Source organism: Pleurodeles waltl, chromosome 9 (assembly GCF_031143425.1).
Source record: "Pleurodeles waltl isolate 20211129_DDA chromosome 9, aPleWal1.hap1.20221129, whole genome shotgun sequence".
NCBI lineage: Eukaryota > Metazoa > Chordata > Amphibia > Caudata > Salamandridae > Pleurodeles > Pleurodeles waltl.
The window spans coordinates 68,319,974-68,335,101 of record NC_090448.1 but is presented as its reverse complement, the minus strand read 5'-3'; the positions used below and the strand labels follow the sequence as shown (position 1 = coordinate 68,335,101).

The following is a 15,128-nucleotide window of genomic DNA, read 5'->3' as shown; positions in this document are numbered from 1 at the left end:
ATATACAGGCTTCTCCTTTTAAAATATGCGCTTTCAAAGCATGTTTAAATTAATTGTTTGCATTTACTGCGCCAAGATTGGAGTCCTCCATATTGGAATAGTAAATAAAAATAAAATAAAATGGCAGACTAATTATGTCAGATGCATGTGCGCATATGTGGTGACAAATGTGCACACACACTCCATCACGTTGTGCTGCTGTTGCTTCATAATGCATATGCATGATGACGCGTGTGAGCCTATATGTTCTTGTGCTTTTTCTTTGTTGTTTTTGCTGATGGTTCAAAATCATTTCTATTTGGCGATGATGAATGGCATTAAAAAAGGCATTTTAGAAGCCAATACCTCTCAATCAATCAGTATTTGTAAAGTGCGGCTACTCACCCGTGAGGGTCTCAAGGTGCTGGGGGAAGGGCCTCATCCGAAGAGCCACGTCTTGAGGTTCTTCCTGAAGATGGTGAGCGACGGGCTTTCTCTGAGGTGCAGGGGGAGGTTGTTCCAGCTCTTGGCTGCAATGTAGGTGAAGGATCGTCCTCCGGTGGTGGTTTTGTAGATGCAAGGGATGACAGCCACAGCCATCTGGGCAGGGCAGAGGGATCTTGCGGGGTGTGGAAGGAGACGCGGTGGTTCAGGTAGGCTGGTCATATGTTGTGTATGGTCTTGTACGCAAGGTTTAGTAGCTCGATGGTGATTCGCTTCTCGACCAGTAGCCAGAGGAGTGGCCTCAGGTTTTGGGAGATGTGTTCTCGGCGTGGGAGGTCCAGAATGAGTCTGGCGCCGGCGTTCTGGATGAGTTGTAGTTTTTTTATGTTTCTAGTTGAGGTGCTGGTGTAGAGGACATTGCTGTAGTTGAGCTTGCTTGTGACTAAGGTGTGGGTGACTGTCCTCTGCATTGGAAGCCACAAGCCAAGAACTCTTGGCTTTGCAAACGCAGGTTCTCTATGCTTTCCAATCAAGCACTGGCAAAGTTGATATCTTACTTCTCACATTTTAAAGATGTGACATTAGCTCTGCCAAGGCTTGTTTAATTATGCTGTTCCTAAACCTTTTTCTGAAGGATTTTGTTAAAGCTGCTGTCTGATGTAGCAAGTAAAGGTTTTTATTTTATTAAAGGACTCCATTTAAACTCTCTAGGTCAGTGGTTCCCAACCTTTTAACTTCTGTGGACCCTCACATTATCATTACTGGAACCCGAGGACCCCCACTGTATCATTAATGGAATCCACCCCCCCCCATTGAGTCATTACTGAAAGCTGGGGACATAATCTGGTAATATTATTTCATTTTCTAAGCAGTTGCGGACCCCCTGAAGAGGCTTCACGGACCCCCAGAGGTCCCCGGACCACAGGTTGGAAACCACTGCTCTAAGTGCCATTGGTAATGGCAGTAAGTAGAGGAGATAGGAACTCCATCTGTTTTTCAAATTTGTTGTATAGCGCTGCTCACTGAAACGGTTTTATAAAGCTGTTTTCAGAAGCTACTTTCTGCAGCTGATTCCTGAAGCTCTTTTGGAATGCTGCTTTGTGCAGCCTTCTTCCTTGAGTTGTTTGGAATGCTCCTTTCTACTTCTCAAAAGATGTTTTAGATAGCTGCTTTTTTACTCTGTTTTCTGCTTCTGCATCCTGAAAGTCTTTTGAAAATTCAGTTTCTAAAGATGCTACTTGTAGCTTCTTTTGAAAGTTCCTTCCTAATTCTTGGAGCTGTTTTGGAAAGCGACTTTTTGAAGCTTCCTTCTACTGTAGCTTCTTGGAGCTGTTTTAGAATGCTGATTTCTGAAGCTGTTTTAGAATACTGATTTCTGAAGCTGTTTTAGAATGATGATTTCTGTAGCTCTTTTAGAATGCTGATTTCTGAAGCTGTTTTAGAAAGCTGTTTTCTGAAGCTCTTTTAGAATGCTGATTTCTGAAGCTGTTTTAGAATGCTGTTTTCTGAAGCTCTTAGAATGCTGATTTCTGAAACTGTTTCAGAATGCCGATTCCTAAAGCTAATTTCTGCAGTCGCTTCTTGCAGCTGTTTTGGAAAGCCACTTTCTGAACCATATTTCTGCTCCTACTTCCTGAAACTACTTATGAAAGTTGCGTTCTGAAACTATCTGGAAGCGGTTTTGGAAAGGTTTTTTCTGTGGCTGATTTCCAAAGTTGTTCCAGAGGGAGCTTTTACAGTCTGTTTCTTAAACTATCTCTAAACTTAATTACAAAAGCTATTCTGTAAAGCTGTTTTTTCGGGTTTTTATAAATGTTATTTTTAAGGTTATTTTCTAAGGCTGTTTTAAGAACTGGTTTCTTTAAGCTGCTTCTCATGCTGCTGGTGCTAAGAACTGTTTACTAAAACTGCTTCACAACATGCTTTCTACAACTGGCTCTTGATTTCGTGAGAGTTTTTTTCGAATTCGGTACTTAGGGCCAGATGTAGGTAAATTGGGTTTTGCGACTCGCAAATTGCGAGTCAGAGCAACCCGCAATTTGCGAGTCACAAAACCTTATGCACAACAGTGTCCCTGACCCTGTTTGCGACTCGCAAGGGGGTTGCAAATGCCCACCTCATGAATATTCATGAGGTGGGTCGCAATTTACGACCCCCTTGAGACTTGCGGCACTCACAGGGATGGTGGCCTGCTGAAGACAGAAGACCACCATGTCTGTGACAGCTTTTAAATGAAGCAGTTATATTTTTTTATAATGCAGCCAGTCTTCCATAAAGGAAAACGAGATGCATTACAAAACTAAAAAATGAAACGTTTTCGTTTCATTTTTTCAGAGCAGGCAGTGGTCCATAGGACCACTGCCTGCTCTGGAAAAAAGTTTTTAATGCCATTCACAAAGGGGAAGGGGTCCCATCGGAACCCCTTCCCTTTTGCGAATGGGTTTGCACCCATTTGAAATGGGTGCAAACTGCGATTGGTTTGCGCCCGCATTCGCGGTTACAAAGCAATCCTGCATTGCAATGCGACTCGCAATTAGGAAGGGGACACCCAGGTTACCGAATCGCAAAACGGGTTTTGTGCATTGCAAAGTGCAGTTGCAAACTGCTTCCTACATCTGGCCCTTAATTTCTAAAACTATTTTATGAATTCACCTTTAACACTGCTCCTAACATTAGTCCATGAACCTCTTTATAAAGCTAAACTTACATCTATTTCTTATGTTAGTAACTTTTCCACAGCAGGCATTTTGCCACTAATGTTTTCCAGAAGTCCATTCCAGGCTGGCTTTTCACACTTTTGGAAGACTATGTAAAGATATTTTCTAAGGTCACATTTGGAGCCCTATATCTGGCAAAACACATTTCTGGCCCATACCAAACAGCAGCCAGGAAATATAGGACAAAAAAGGGAATCTGTTCTGTGAAATTATTTGAATGACTTGAAAAACATAAAACAAGGGCGTGCTGGAAGAAACTGCTAACACCTCTGTATTTTATTGGAAACAGCTTACTTGTAATAATAAACGTAACACGATGAGATGTTGTAAAGTAAAAGAACAATAGTGTGTGCTTATAGTACGCAAACGGAAGTGGTCTGACGTAGGCGGAAGTTGGGATTTTACAATGGGCTTGAAGTGGTCTGGTAGCAGACGAAGTTATATGCCACACACCCTTGCTTCCCCGCAAGCCCGTCCTCCTCTGCTGCCCTACTGGGTCAACACGGGTGGGCTCCGGAGCTTGGACTGGTGTTGTCTGCATGTGCAGTCATAACTTCTTCTGTAAATCAAAACAGCTGGCGCGCAGCCCCCTCTATTTCCCCTGTCAGCACTCCACATCCAGCGCGAGTAACTGGAGCCCTGCCTGGCCTGGGGTTTCCGGGTGACCCGAGATGACCCCTGATAAGTGCCCACTTCCTTCACGAGCTCGTGCTCAGCTCATTCTACCCCTGGCAATAGGGTTAGCACAGGGCTCCAGGTCAGTGGGGAAATACCACGATCCAGAGAGCATTTTGGGAATTGTAGTCTTTGTCACTTTACTTAAACCAATTGAATGAAAGTACCAGACCACAGGCGTTTGCAAAAGGAAAGTCCATCAAGGGCTCACAGAGCACCCAACAGAGGTTAAATATGTAACAAATACAATTAGTTGAACAGGGATCAGGTACACCGTATGATGCTGGAAGAGGGGCGCAACATATATGTGGTAGGGGTTAAGGAGGGCGGGCTGCTTAGCCAATGAGTGGAGCAGGACAGAGTAGGAAGAGCTGGTTCTCCCAAACCTCTGATTGTTTTCTTCATTTTACTCTTTTTGGTTTAGTATAGTGGTTTGAACCACAGGCCCATTTTAGTACCAGATTTTTAGCACAACCACTGACTAAGTACCTGAGCCCGACTTAGATTAAATATACGAAAATTCGTCTCATGTGGCTAGCTCAAAATCTGGCATAGATACGACCATCCTGGACCTATGATGGATAGCATCAGTTTCCCGCCAAAAATGTGTATTAAGTACAGAATGATCAAAAATAAAAGAGACATGCTTTAAGCATAAAATTAACTGAACCAGGACCATAATTTTAAAAAGTACTCGAACTCTTTACTGGTAGTAATGGAACCTGGTTGCTGGTTGCTCCCACCCACTTCGACCTCTGGGCCCTTGTGACATAGAGGAGCGTGGTCAAACGCATGGACTCGCTCTTACCGTCACAGGCAGATGCCGGTCCGAGGCGGTCAGGGAATCATTGACGGAGCAGTGGATGACTTTGTCCACGACGATGAAATTCATTTCACAGGAAATGAGACCGATCTTCACCCGGTACTCATCCAACCTCAGGCCCAGGTTATCCGGCTCTTTCTGAAAATAGCAAAGACACAGAGTCAAGGTGCTAAACCAGGCAGTGTCCACCAGGAACAATACTAAGGGTAAACAAACTAAAACAAGCATTTGCAATGCAATGGGTCTCGCGTTTGCTCGAGTTAGAGCTATTAGCGTTGTAAATTCCTAACCGGACTTTTCTTGCCACATAAATTGAAAATGTAAAGTAAGACAGTTGACATAAGCAAGTCAATTCAAAGCGCCACGGCTGCCATGAGCGTGAGTACGAAGGAGACACACAAAAGGAAAAAGAAGTTCGCTTGCAGTACAACATATTGGCAAACGTGCAATAATCCATGTAACAGGGTCGGTCCCCATGGTGGTAACAAAACTGCTCCAAGGCGGGACAAACATAAAGCATTTACCAATGATAGCAAAGTATTTTTGAAAGGCAAGCCCACGAACGAGTGAAAGTGATGGGCGTGAGGTGGGTGTGGTTAAAATCCCACATAGCTACCCACACATCAGAAAAGCAAAACTTGCGCACTGCTATACTCAACCTAAAAAGTTACTCTCCTCTTTTGAACCAATGAATTCAAGAACACCTTAAGGATTTTGGGGGCCCTGGGCCAAATGTGTTTGTGGGATACCTGTTTGGGACAGCTTCAAATATATGATCCAATTTCAGCTCTTTCCTGTCCTCTTTGGAGGAGTAGAGAGTGCACCTAAGTACGCATTGGCCGGCCGTCTCAGGCTGGCCAAACACACATGTGCATTTAGGTTTCTCCAATCCAGCTGTGTTGAACAGCCGGGCTGGAGAAACTGCACAGATCCCAGTACAGTGTCTGAGTGGCAGTCCAATCCTGACACTGCTCTCATGCTTGGTTTAGCATGAGAGCAGCACCAGGATTGCTGGGGAGCCTGTGCTGGGGTCCCAATGAATGCTGGGACACAAGAAGAGGAGCTAGGTGGCAGGAGGCAGTTGCAAGAATGGTAAGTGGGTTTCTTTTTTTAAAGTTGTTTCCCCCCTCCCAGTTGTACCCCCCGCCATTCCCCTTTGACATTCGCGGCGGCCACTGCTCTTGTGGTTGACATCTGGTGTATGGTCTGGAAACTGCATACTGTGACTACATCACTCCTACCTGAGAGGCCTCCACTAGCTGGCCCTTTGAGCCCATGTGCCCCTGAAAACCTGCTACATCAACCACACTACACCAATAGTCTGCAACCCAGCTTTCTTGATTAAATAACTAGCCACCTGTGGCATCCAACACAACACAACAGAGGGAAAAAAGCATTGGCAAGCATGATATCAAGATATCAAGAAATGCAAAAAGAGACACATTGTGGGTCTCTACACAGCATGCACTTAGAATAACATCCCTCCACACAACAGGCTTTCGCCCCCGCTCCTGCAGTTCAGGCAGGTGCAAGAAACCATCTCTTCTAAGAACACTTCAGTATTTATGTTTTTAAGTCTGGGTCACCTTAAGGATTTTATGCTTTTGACAGCTCTGAGTCAGCCCAATCCAAACATTGCCTTTTTTTTGGAGCAGTCCTTATCAACCATTGCTTTGAGATTACATCAGTCACATCATGGATCAGCCTAGAATGTATTTTGGTATTGCCTCCTGCTATTGGCACAATGCCTTCCAAGAAGTGGTTTCCTTGGAATGAGTAGGAAATTTGTCTTTTTTACCCGGTCAGCCTGGACTTTTTGCCTTTCGCTGGACCTTTTATTATTGCTGGCTTTAGAACTTGTGTACTTTATCACTGCTAATTTGTGGCAAAGTGCCCGCGCTCCTCCTTCAAACATGACTGAATTGGCATATTCCTAATTGGTGTATTCAACTTATTTCAAAGTGCCTAGTATATGGCACATACAAAGTGTACCTAGGGCCTCTAAGATAAATTCCACTAGGGAACTGAAGAACCTATTGTGCCATCCACTACAGTGGGGATGCAAACATGGTTTCACCATGTAGCTTACCACTGTAGCCTGACTTTAGCAGAGTAAAAACTGCTATTCGAAGTGTCAAAATAAACCCTTTTGACAGGTCATAATCTCCCTTATAAATATTAATAAGTCACCCCTATGTAGTCCTTGTGTCCTACAAGGCACGATGTGTGCTATTTAAAAGTAGTACGTGTAGAAATTTAATATTAACATGTTCCATCTTTGACAAACACATAAAAGCTATTTTTAACTGTGGCAGGCGTATGTTAAAAATCAGAGTGCATATTACAATCTTAATACCGTATATCAGGAATGGGACTAGCAAAAAATAATGAAATAACTATTTGTTATAAGTTATTAAAAATAAAATTTAGTGAAGTTGGATTTTTAGTAAATATTAAGTAGCAGTAACTTTTAGAAAGTAAATAATTAGCCTTGAATAGGTGTGAAATGCCTCACAGGAGAAAACAATCGGCTGACTTGAATGATGAGAGATGATTCCTCTGAACCTAAAAAAATATGCAGTGTGGAGGCTGTGGGAATCCTTTTTGACACAAATCTCACTTGACAAGTCTTCTGGGTTTTATATATAACACCTGGGACACACTCGAAAGGAAAGGAATAAGATGGCAATAAAGTTCTTGTGTATTCACTGTCTGGTTGCTGGATAACCCTGCTGTTGACCTTTCAAATGTCTGTTACTGGGTTTATTGTGGGTACAGTGGCTGCTTCAAATTGGATTTTGGTGTTAGATCTGAAACTAAATTACGATTGCTCCACGCCCTCTGCACCCAATATTTGTATGGCTGAAGACTATTGCCATCTTGAAAATACCTCAAGTGGGTAGGGTTCGCCCCGTGAACTTTCAAACTACTGGTTAGACCATGCCCAGGAGTCATTCCCACCCACTAGCTAGTTCCAGCCATAAATGTGTCACCTCCTGGCAACAACTTCAGAACACTGTTGGATGTGAGGGAGAACAGAAGAGGACCGAACCTGCTGTCTATGACGTGAGAAGAGTCCTAAAGGATTGGGCCTGCTCTCTCTTGTACGCAGGGCAAGGAAGTGGACCCCAGGGGTCATAAGGATTACCTGTTGAAACTACAAGGATAGAACAAGCTACAAGAGGTCTATCCTGACCAGTGGCAACTAGACCTGGACTGGACCCTGCCTGCAAACATTTAAGTCTCTAAGTGTCTAAACGGAGGTCCATAGGACTTTAAAAGTGGGACATAAAGGAATAAATCAGAAGGTATGCCAGAAGGAACCTGGTTGGTGTATACACTCGTGCATCATCACGGATAGCCTCAAGTTAACCTAAATCCCGGATTACTGTGGCCATTAACACAGGCATGTTGTGCTTTTTGACACTACTTTTACTTAAAAGCTGTATCTCTAGGCCCCTTGGGTGGATTTTTATCAGGTTGGTGTAAATTTGTTTATTTCATTTTACTCTATCTTTACAATTCAGTTTGGGATGTTTATTATTTTGTATTACTATTTTGGTACTGCATAAATACTTTACACTTTGGTCCAAGATAAGCCTGCCTGCTCTGTGGAATAAACACTAGGGGTCTGAGCTCGGATTTATTTAGTGACTTAATAGTTCACCCTTTCAAGGGTTGTGATTTTTCACAGTTGCCCACACCAAATAGTAATCCAACTTCTTAACGAATGTTAGAGGGACTACTTTACATCTGGAAAGTACATTCAGTAATCATACTTTTGTCACATTCAGTTCTGTGTTTCACGCACACATTGCATACAAAAAGCAATCGTATGTTTCTTTTGTTATGCATTTGCATAGTAAAATGCATTGGGTCACTTTACTGCAGAGCAAATACATTACTTGGGATGCAGTGCTGATCTAGTGATTCCCTAGAAACCTCATTCAGCCTCCAGGGTGCGGATAAGATTTAGACTCCCCTGCAGCAGGACTCCTGCTCAAATAAAAAATGTGAATGTCTGGCAGCTTTGGCAAAGCCAAAAGGTCTGGGTTATGACTGACAATAAATGCTGAATTATTATCAGTGGCACTTATGTGACTCATGCCTTGAGTGCGGGTTAATGGCACATGTTACTGAAGTATATGAGGGTCCGGTTCACAAAGGGACTTATGACTCATAAGGTTAGGAGTGTGGATTCTCTGCATTCCTGGCACAACCTCAACACTGCAGTGCTCAGTGAGGAGGTTTTGCCGTGAGTGCAGAGACTTTTACAAGTTATTAGTCCCTTTGTGAATCAGTCCTGAGTAAAGGCAATAACACGTTTAGAACTAAGGTTGTGAGTGATGGTTCCTGATGAATTTACAGCTGTAATGGCAAGGGGTGTCCTCTGATACACTTACATGTGTGAAGAAAGCTATCAGTAAGGGTCTCTGAAACACTCAGACACTGGATGCAGATATATGACATGTGCCAAGAGTGTGATTTAATACATATGTGTGACTGAAGGCTTAAGTGAAACCAATGATAAACATAAATGTATGACTGAGGTTTTGAGTGAGAGTCTCTAAGTCAAGTCTATGTTGAACTATCGCCAACAGAAACATTGTGCTGCCAAAATATTGTGGTCAAAATATTAAGGACCAAATTATCGAGACAGTAAGATCATGTGGGTAAGAATAGATGAACTACAGGGAGTGCAGAATTATTAGGCAAATGAGTATTTTGACCACATCATCCTCTTTATGCATGTTGTCTTACTCCAAGCTGTATAGGCTCGAAAGCCTACTACCAATTAAGCATATTAGGTGATGTGCATCTCTGTAATGAGAAGGGGTGTGGTCTAATGACATCAACACCCTATATCAGGTGTGCATAATTATTAGGCAACTTCCTTTCCTTTGGCAAAATGGGTCAAAAGAAGGACTTGACAGGCTCAGAAAAGTCAAAAATAGTGAGATATCTTGCAGAGGGATGCAGCACTCTTAAAATTGCAAAGCTTCTGAAGCGTGATCATCGAACAATCAAGCGTTTCATTCAAAATAGTCAACAGGGTCGCAAGAAGCGTGTGGAAAAACCAAGGTGCAAAATAACTGCCCATGAACTGAGAAAAGTCAAGCGTGCAGCTGCCACGATGCCACTTGCCACCAGTTTGGCCATATTTCAGAGCTGCAACATCACTGGAGTGCCCAAAAGCACAAGGTGTGCAATACTCAGAGACATGGCCAAGGTAAGAAAGGCTGAAAGACGACCACCACTGAACAAGACACACAAGCTGAAACGTCAAGACTGGGCCAAGAAATATCTCAAGACTGATTTTTCTAAGGTTTTATGGACTGATGAAATGAGAGTGAGTCTTGATGGGCCAGATGGACGGGCCCGTGGCTGGATTGGTAAAGGGCAGAGAGCTCCAGTCCGACTCAGACGCCAGCAAGGTGGAGGTGGAGTACTGGTTTGGGCTGGTATCATCAAAGATGAGCTTGTGGGGCCTTTTCGGGTTGAGGATGGAGTCAAGCTCAACTCCCAGTCCTACTGCCAGTTCCTGGAAGACACCTCCTTCAAGCAGTGGTACAGGAAGAAGTCTGCATCCTTCAAGAAAAACATGATTTTCATGCAGGACAATGCTCCATCACACGCGTCCAAGTACTCCACAGCGTGGCTGGCAAGAAAGGGTATAAAAGAAGGAAATCTAATGACATGGCCTCCTTGTTCACCTGATCTGAACCCCATTGAGAACCTGTGGTCCATCATCAAATGTGAGATTTACAAGGAGGGAAAACAGTACACCTCTCTGAACAGTGTCTGGGAGGCTGTGGTTGCTGCTGCACGCAATGTTGATGGTGAACAGATCAAAACACTGACAGAATCCATGGATGGCAGGCTTTTGAGTGTCCTTGCAAAGAAAGGTGGCTATATTGGTCACTGATTTGTTTTTGTTTTGTTTTTGAATGTCAGAAATGTATATTTGTGAATGTTGAGATGTTATATTGGTTTCACTGGTAATAATAAATAATTGAAATGGGTATATATTTTTTTTTGTTAAGTTGCCTAATAATTATGCACAGTAATAGTCACCTGCACACACAGATATCCCCCTAACATAGCTAAAACTAAAAACAAACTACAAACTACTTCCAAAAATATTCAGCTTTGATATTAATGAGTTTTTTGGGTTCATTGAGAACATGGTTGTTGTTCAATAATAAAATTAATCCTCAAAAATACTACTTGCCTAATAATTCTGCACTCCCTGTATTCTCAACTTCACATCTATGTAACTTGAAGATATACAAATCATCAAGGTATATATTTGGAGTTAAGTAAAGTAAACTTATAGTTACCTATAGAAACTTACTCTCACAATATTTTGGTCCTCAATATTTAGTCCGCGATATTCTGCTAGCACGATATTCTGGAGTCAACTTTAAGTTGAAATACCCTGGAAGACTCATGTGTGAGCCACACTCCCATGAGGGTCATTGACACACTTACTTGTGTGAAGCCAGAAGTGGGTGCCACTTACATGTATAACGAGTGTCAGTGGCTCTCCCGCATGGTGTTTGATCCACTTCTCCTTTTTGGCGGTGTAGATCTGTGGGTCAGGGTGGTAGTCCATGCGGAACCTACTGCTGTTGGCCTGTCCTGCTGGGTACATGTAGGCTTCAGCCTTGGGTTTCTCATCCTGGTACAGGACTCCGTTCATATAGAAATCTACCAGGGCCGGCTGGTCCCCAGAGGTACTGCTTGAAGCCGTTGGCGACGGGCAGGTGATCACGGATGGACTGGCCACTACACAGCTCTGGGAGAAGAAGTGACTGTTTTAGGAAGGCAATGAACTAGCAAACACTGATCACATGCAACAAAACAGACCGGAGGATTTAGAAGCTGTTTATGGGATTCAGGAGCCTCTACATTCATTCAAAGAGGGACAACATGTAGCCAACGTGTACCCTCCCATCCACCCATCTTGTATGAATCTGAAACTTCTGCTGTTACCATGCTTTGCACCAATGACGCGCAAGGCATGTCTGATGACTGACATACCACACTTATAAGGCACACACTGAAGGAGATGTCTTGGCTGCTGCGGAATCACGACTATTGCCAGTCAATATTGTGATGGTAAAACCAGTTCCTCCATTTTGTCACAGAAATATAGTTATTAGGTAGCATTTAAGCACCCTACCCTCTTACTGCCCACCAAAGGTAGTCCTAGCAGTACATTTTGCCTTGTCACTGCACTAATTCCACTCTGACCATGGTTGTTTCATTCTTGGAGGCTAATTGACTCAAGAAAGATAAAATCAGTGATTCACAGAACCACTGAAATTGCACCAGTAAAGGGATTTATCAATGAATATTATTACCACAGTTCGGTGTAATATTTCATGTGAGTAAATCTCTCAGGAGTAGGGAGTGGACGTTACAGGGCGGGGATGTGCTAGAAAACGGGGAAAACTCCTCCAACTGACCAGTTTGAAGGTATTTAGAGACCATTCCTAACACTGAAGCAGTCTGAGATTTACTCTCATCACAATCAAGAGTAAATCCAATTTCAGAATGGAAATGAAAAGGGAACCTCTGGTGGTGGAAAAATGTAAGTGAAGTTTCATAAGGGACTTAGTTTCACAAGGGAAGAAATTGAAGTATTGCAATCCCATAAACTGGTTGGATGAACCAGAGATAGGGTGAACGATACATGAAAAAGATAGCTCCGAGAGACCTAGAGGCAGGTAGCGGAAACGGGTGAGCAGTAGATGGTGGTTTTGGACACAGACACTTAGGCACTTGCCTTTGTTTTGCCAACAAACACTGTGTTCCCTTAAATCTTTCCTTCCTTCCATCATCTAATTTTCTTTTCATGTTAGCCTTTTTTGTACCTCTTAGGACCATGGATGAAGGGTTGAATGAGATAGGAAGAAAGATGGATATAGACAGGAAAGCAAATAAACAGATAACTGACAAGTGTATATACAGGTAGAAAACCCAACAGACAGTCTGATAAATGGACAGATAGACAGAGAGATAGATAGATAGATAGATAGATAGATAGATAGATAGATAGATAGATAGATAGATAGACTGATGGATGGATGGCTAAATGAATGATTGATATAGAGATGGATAGGTGGACCTGTGATCAGAAGGAAAGGTGGATGGGCAGGCAGGCAAAAAAAACACAGACCTCCCTGATAACTTTGTACTCCTGAGAACTTTTCTGGTTCCCCCTCTTAGTACCTGCTATCCCATGGCAGTGCTCTCTGTGTTATATCACCCTCCCAGGTGCGAACAAACAAGACTTACCGTCCGCTCCTTGCCCACGCCGTGAACCACCATGAACATGTTTTGTATCATCTCAAATCCGGCCCCTTCCAGAGTGATGAGTCGCCCGCCACTAGGAACAAGAGAAGAATTTCACAATAGAGCTGCAGATTCTGCACCAATCAGCACTTGAGGCTCTCAAGAAGGCACCTTTTGACGGGACACCCCCATCCCTCTCAATTGTAGCTTCTTTGCATCTTATATTTCAAGATGGCCAGAGTAGCCCTGAATCTTGGGTACTGTAATTATACATCCATGAAAAAGCACTATGGATGTTCAGTGATATACCTTTGAATGTGGAGTCACACTGACACTGATTGGCTGTAAAGTCAAAGAAGATTATAAACACATCAATTTATAACAATGGCCACCATAATATTATGAGCATATTGTGTTCCAACTGATATTTCCCCTCTTGCTCCCACTGCACCTCAGTCTCTTTGTTATAGGACTATTTTTACGTATTGTTCATTGTAAGTGCAGTTGAAGATGTTTCACTGAGTGTAAAATAACTTTTACAACTATTGCTTGACATAATATGGCCTTAGTCAAAGGACATTGAGCAACACAGATCAACACACTTCATAAGTTACTCCTCGTTCACAATGCCAGAGATAAACCATGCAAAGTCTTTCATGGTCTTTGGCATCACCGGGAATAGTGTCTGGTGCCTACAAGATGAAATTGGCTGTATGGGCAGTCAAAGCGCCTACAGCACAGTGGATGTCAGATCCCTTTTGGGGAGCCATATGGCAGACATGGCCCAATGGGCTACAACCATAGTAGTTGGGGTAATTAACACCGGGAAATCCTCTTGGGGGCAGAAATGTGTTCTATAAATTGATATAACATATAACATTTGCCTCCGGTGTCTAGCATTGCTCTGCAAACAGAGCCAACTACATTCTTAACTCACTTGACTCTCAGGTTAGCAAGTCTGACCAGTCAAAGGTCTCTCAGGGAGGTATTACAGGGAGTAAGAGCTAACATCTCAAAAGTCATCAGACACAATAGCATATTGTCTAACCCGGTACTTATCTTTAGCTAAAAAGAAAGAAATGTATTCTTACAGCCAAACAAAATACTACACATTCCAAAGATGACTTAGTTCCAAGGTTACAACTTCACCTATGAGCTCTAGTGATGTGCTTTTACCCTCTACAGTGCCCTCTTCCCTCCTCTCTCTCTTTCTCTGAGGTTTCCAGTGTCTACAGAAACATACACAAAGATATGGGGATACGCATTGATTAGGCACAAATTCAGATCACTATCAAGTATACCAAAGGGATATTTCATGGGTCAATTCAAAAGTCTTTGTTCCCAGAAAGGTTTGGACTGACAAAAGTTAGTGTTCGAGCAGAAGGGTTTACCTTTGCACGAATCAGACATTGTCGCTCAGTCCATGTGAGCTCATCCCTGCGTTACCTGCTAAACGCGTTGGGAAATAGTGGTGTCAGCTACTGCAGTCAGATACTTCTCACCCCTGGGTTTCAATGTGGGAAAAGTGGGGATCACGGACAGCGGTCTCACTCTTTCTGAGTCATGGCTGTGGAACGGCGCATCAGGCCTGCTCATCTTCAACAGTCGCAGCTTCCGGCCAATGCAGACAGGCACTTGTCTTTGGCACTTATAGTCTTTGGCCTGATGCAGCTCCTCCTCTTAGTTGAACACCTCAGAATGCAGAAACACAATTTGAAGGCCTGTGGTGAAAATACCAGACAGCACGCTGATGTTCTGATGGACAAGTTCACGCAGCTCACTACAGGAACTGAACTGGGAGAAAACTGGAATCCTCAGGATTTGGGTGGACACTAATTTTGGTCTCGGAAGGTAGTTGCCGACGTCTGTATATTCCATTGACTTGAAACATTCATGGCTTTTCCTCCAGGATAGTCCCTGGTCTTGCAGGGCAAGCTCTCTCTTTCCCTCTGAAAAGCAGGCTTCTAGGATCTAGGCAGACTTTCAGCTTCTTCAGCAAGTTGCAGACTTTGGGTGATGTCCTTTCGCCTCTAGGAAACTGGATGTCATGCAGACACAAGCCCTAGTCACAAAACATCCTTTCAAGTACTCTCCAGGGTGTTCCTTGGTCAAGAAGGACTTTGAACTAGAACTAAGTGGGGTGGGTATGTATCCCACATTTATACTCATTTTCCAGACAGGGGATGTGA

The 15,128-nt window shown here is 43.2% G+C and overlaps 1 protein-coding gene across 1 annotated transcript in view; it reads right to left on the bottom strand.

Moving 5' to 3' along the window:
• PLXND1 (plexin D1) overlaps positions 1-15,128 on the bottom strand; it is a 281,158-nt gene that overhangs the window by 84,726 nt on the left and 181,304 nt on the right. Inside the window, exons 17-19 of the mRNA XM_069206314.1 lie at positions 12,943-13,033; positions 11,162-11,437; positions 4,624-4,776 (exon numbers count right to left, since the gene is read on the bottom strand). Coding sequence (XP_069062415.1) covers positions 4,624-4,776; positions 11,162-11,437; positions 12,943-13,033 — 520 coding nt within the window. The remainder of the gene's footprint in view (positions 1-4,623; positions 4,777-11,161; positions 11,438-12,942; positions 13,034-15,128) is intronic.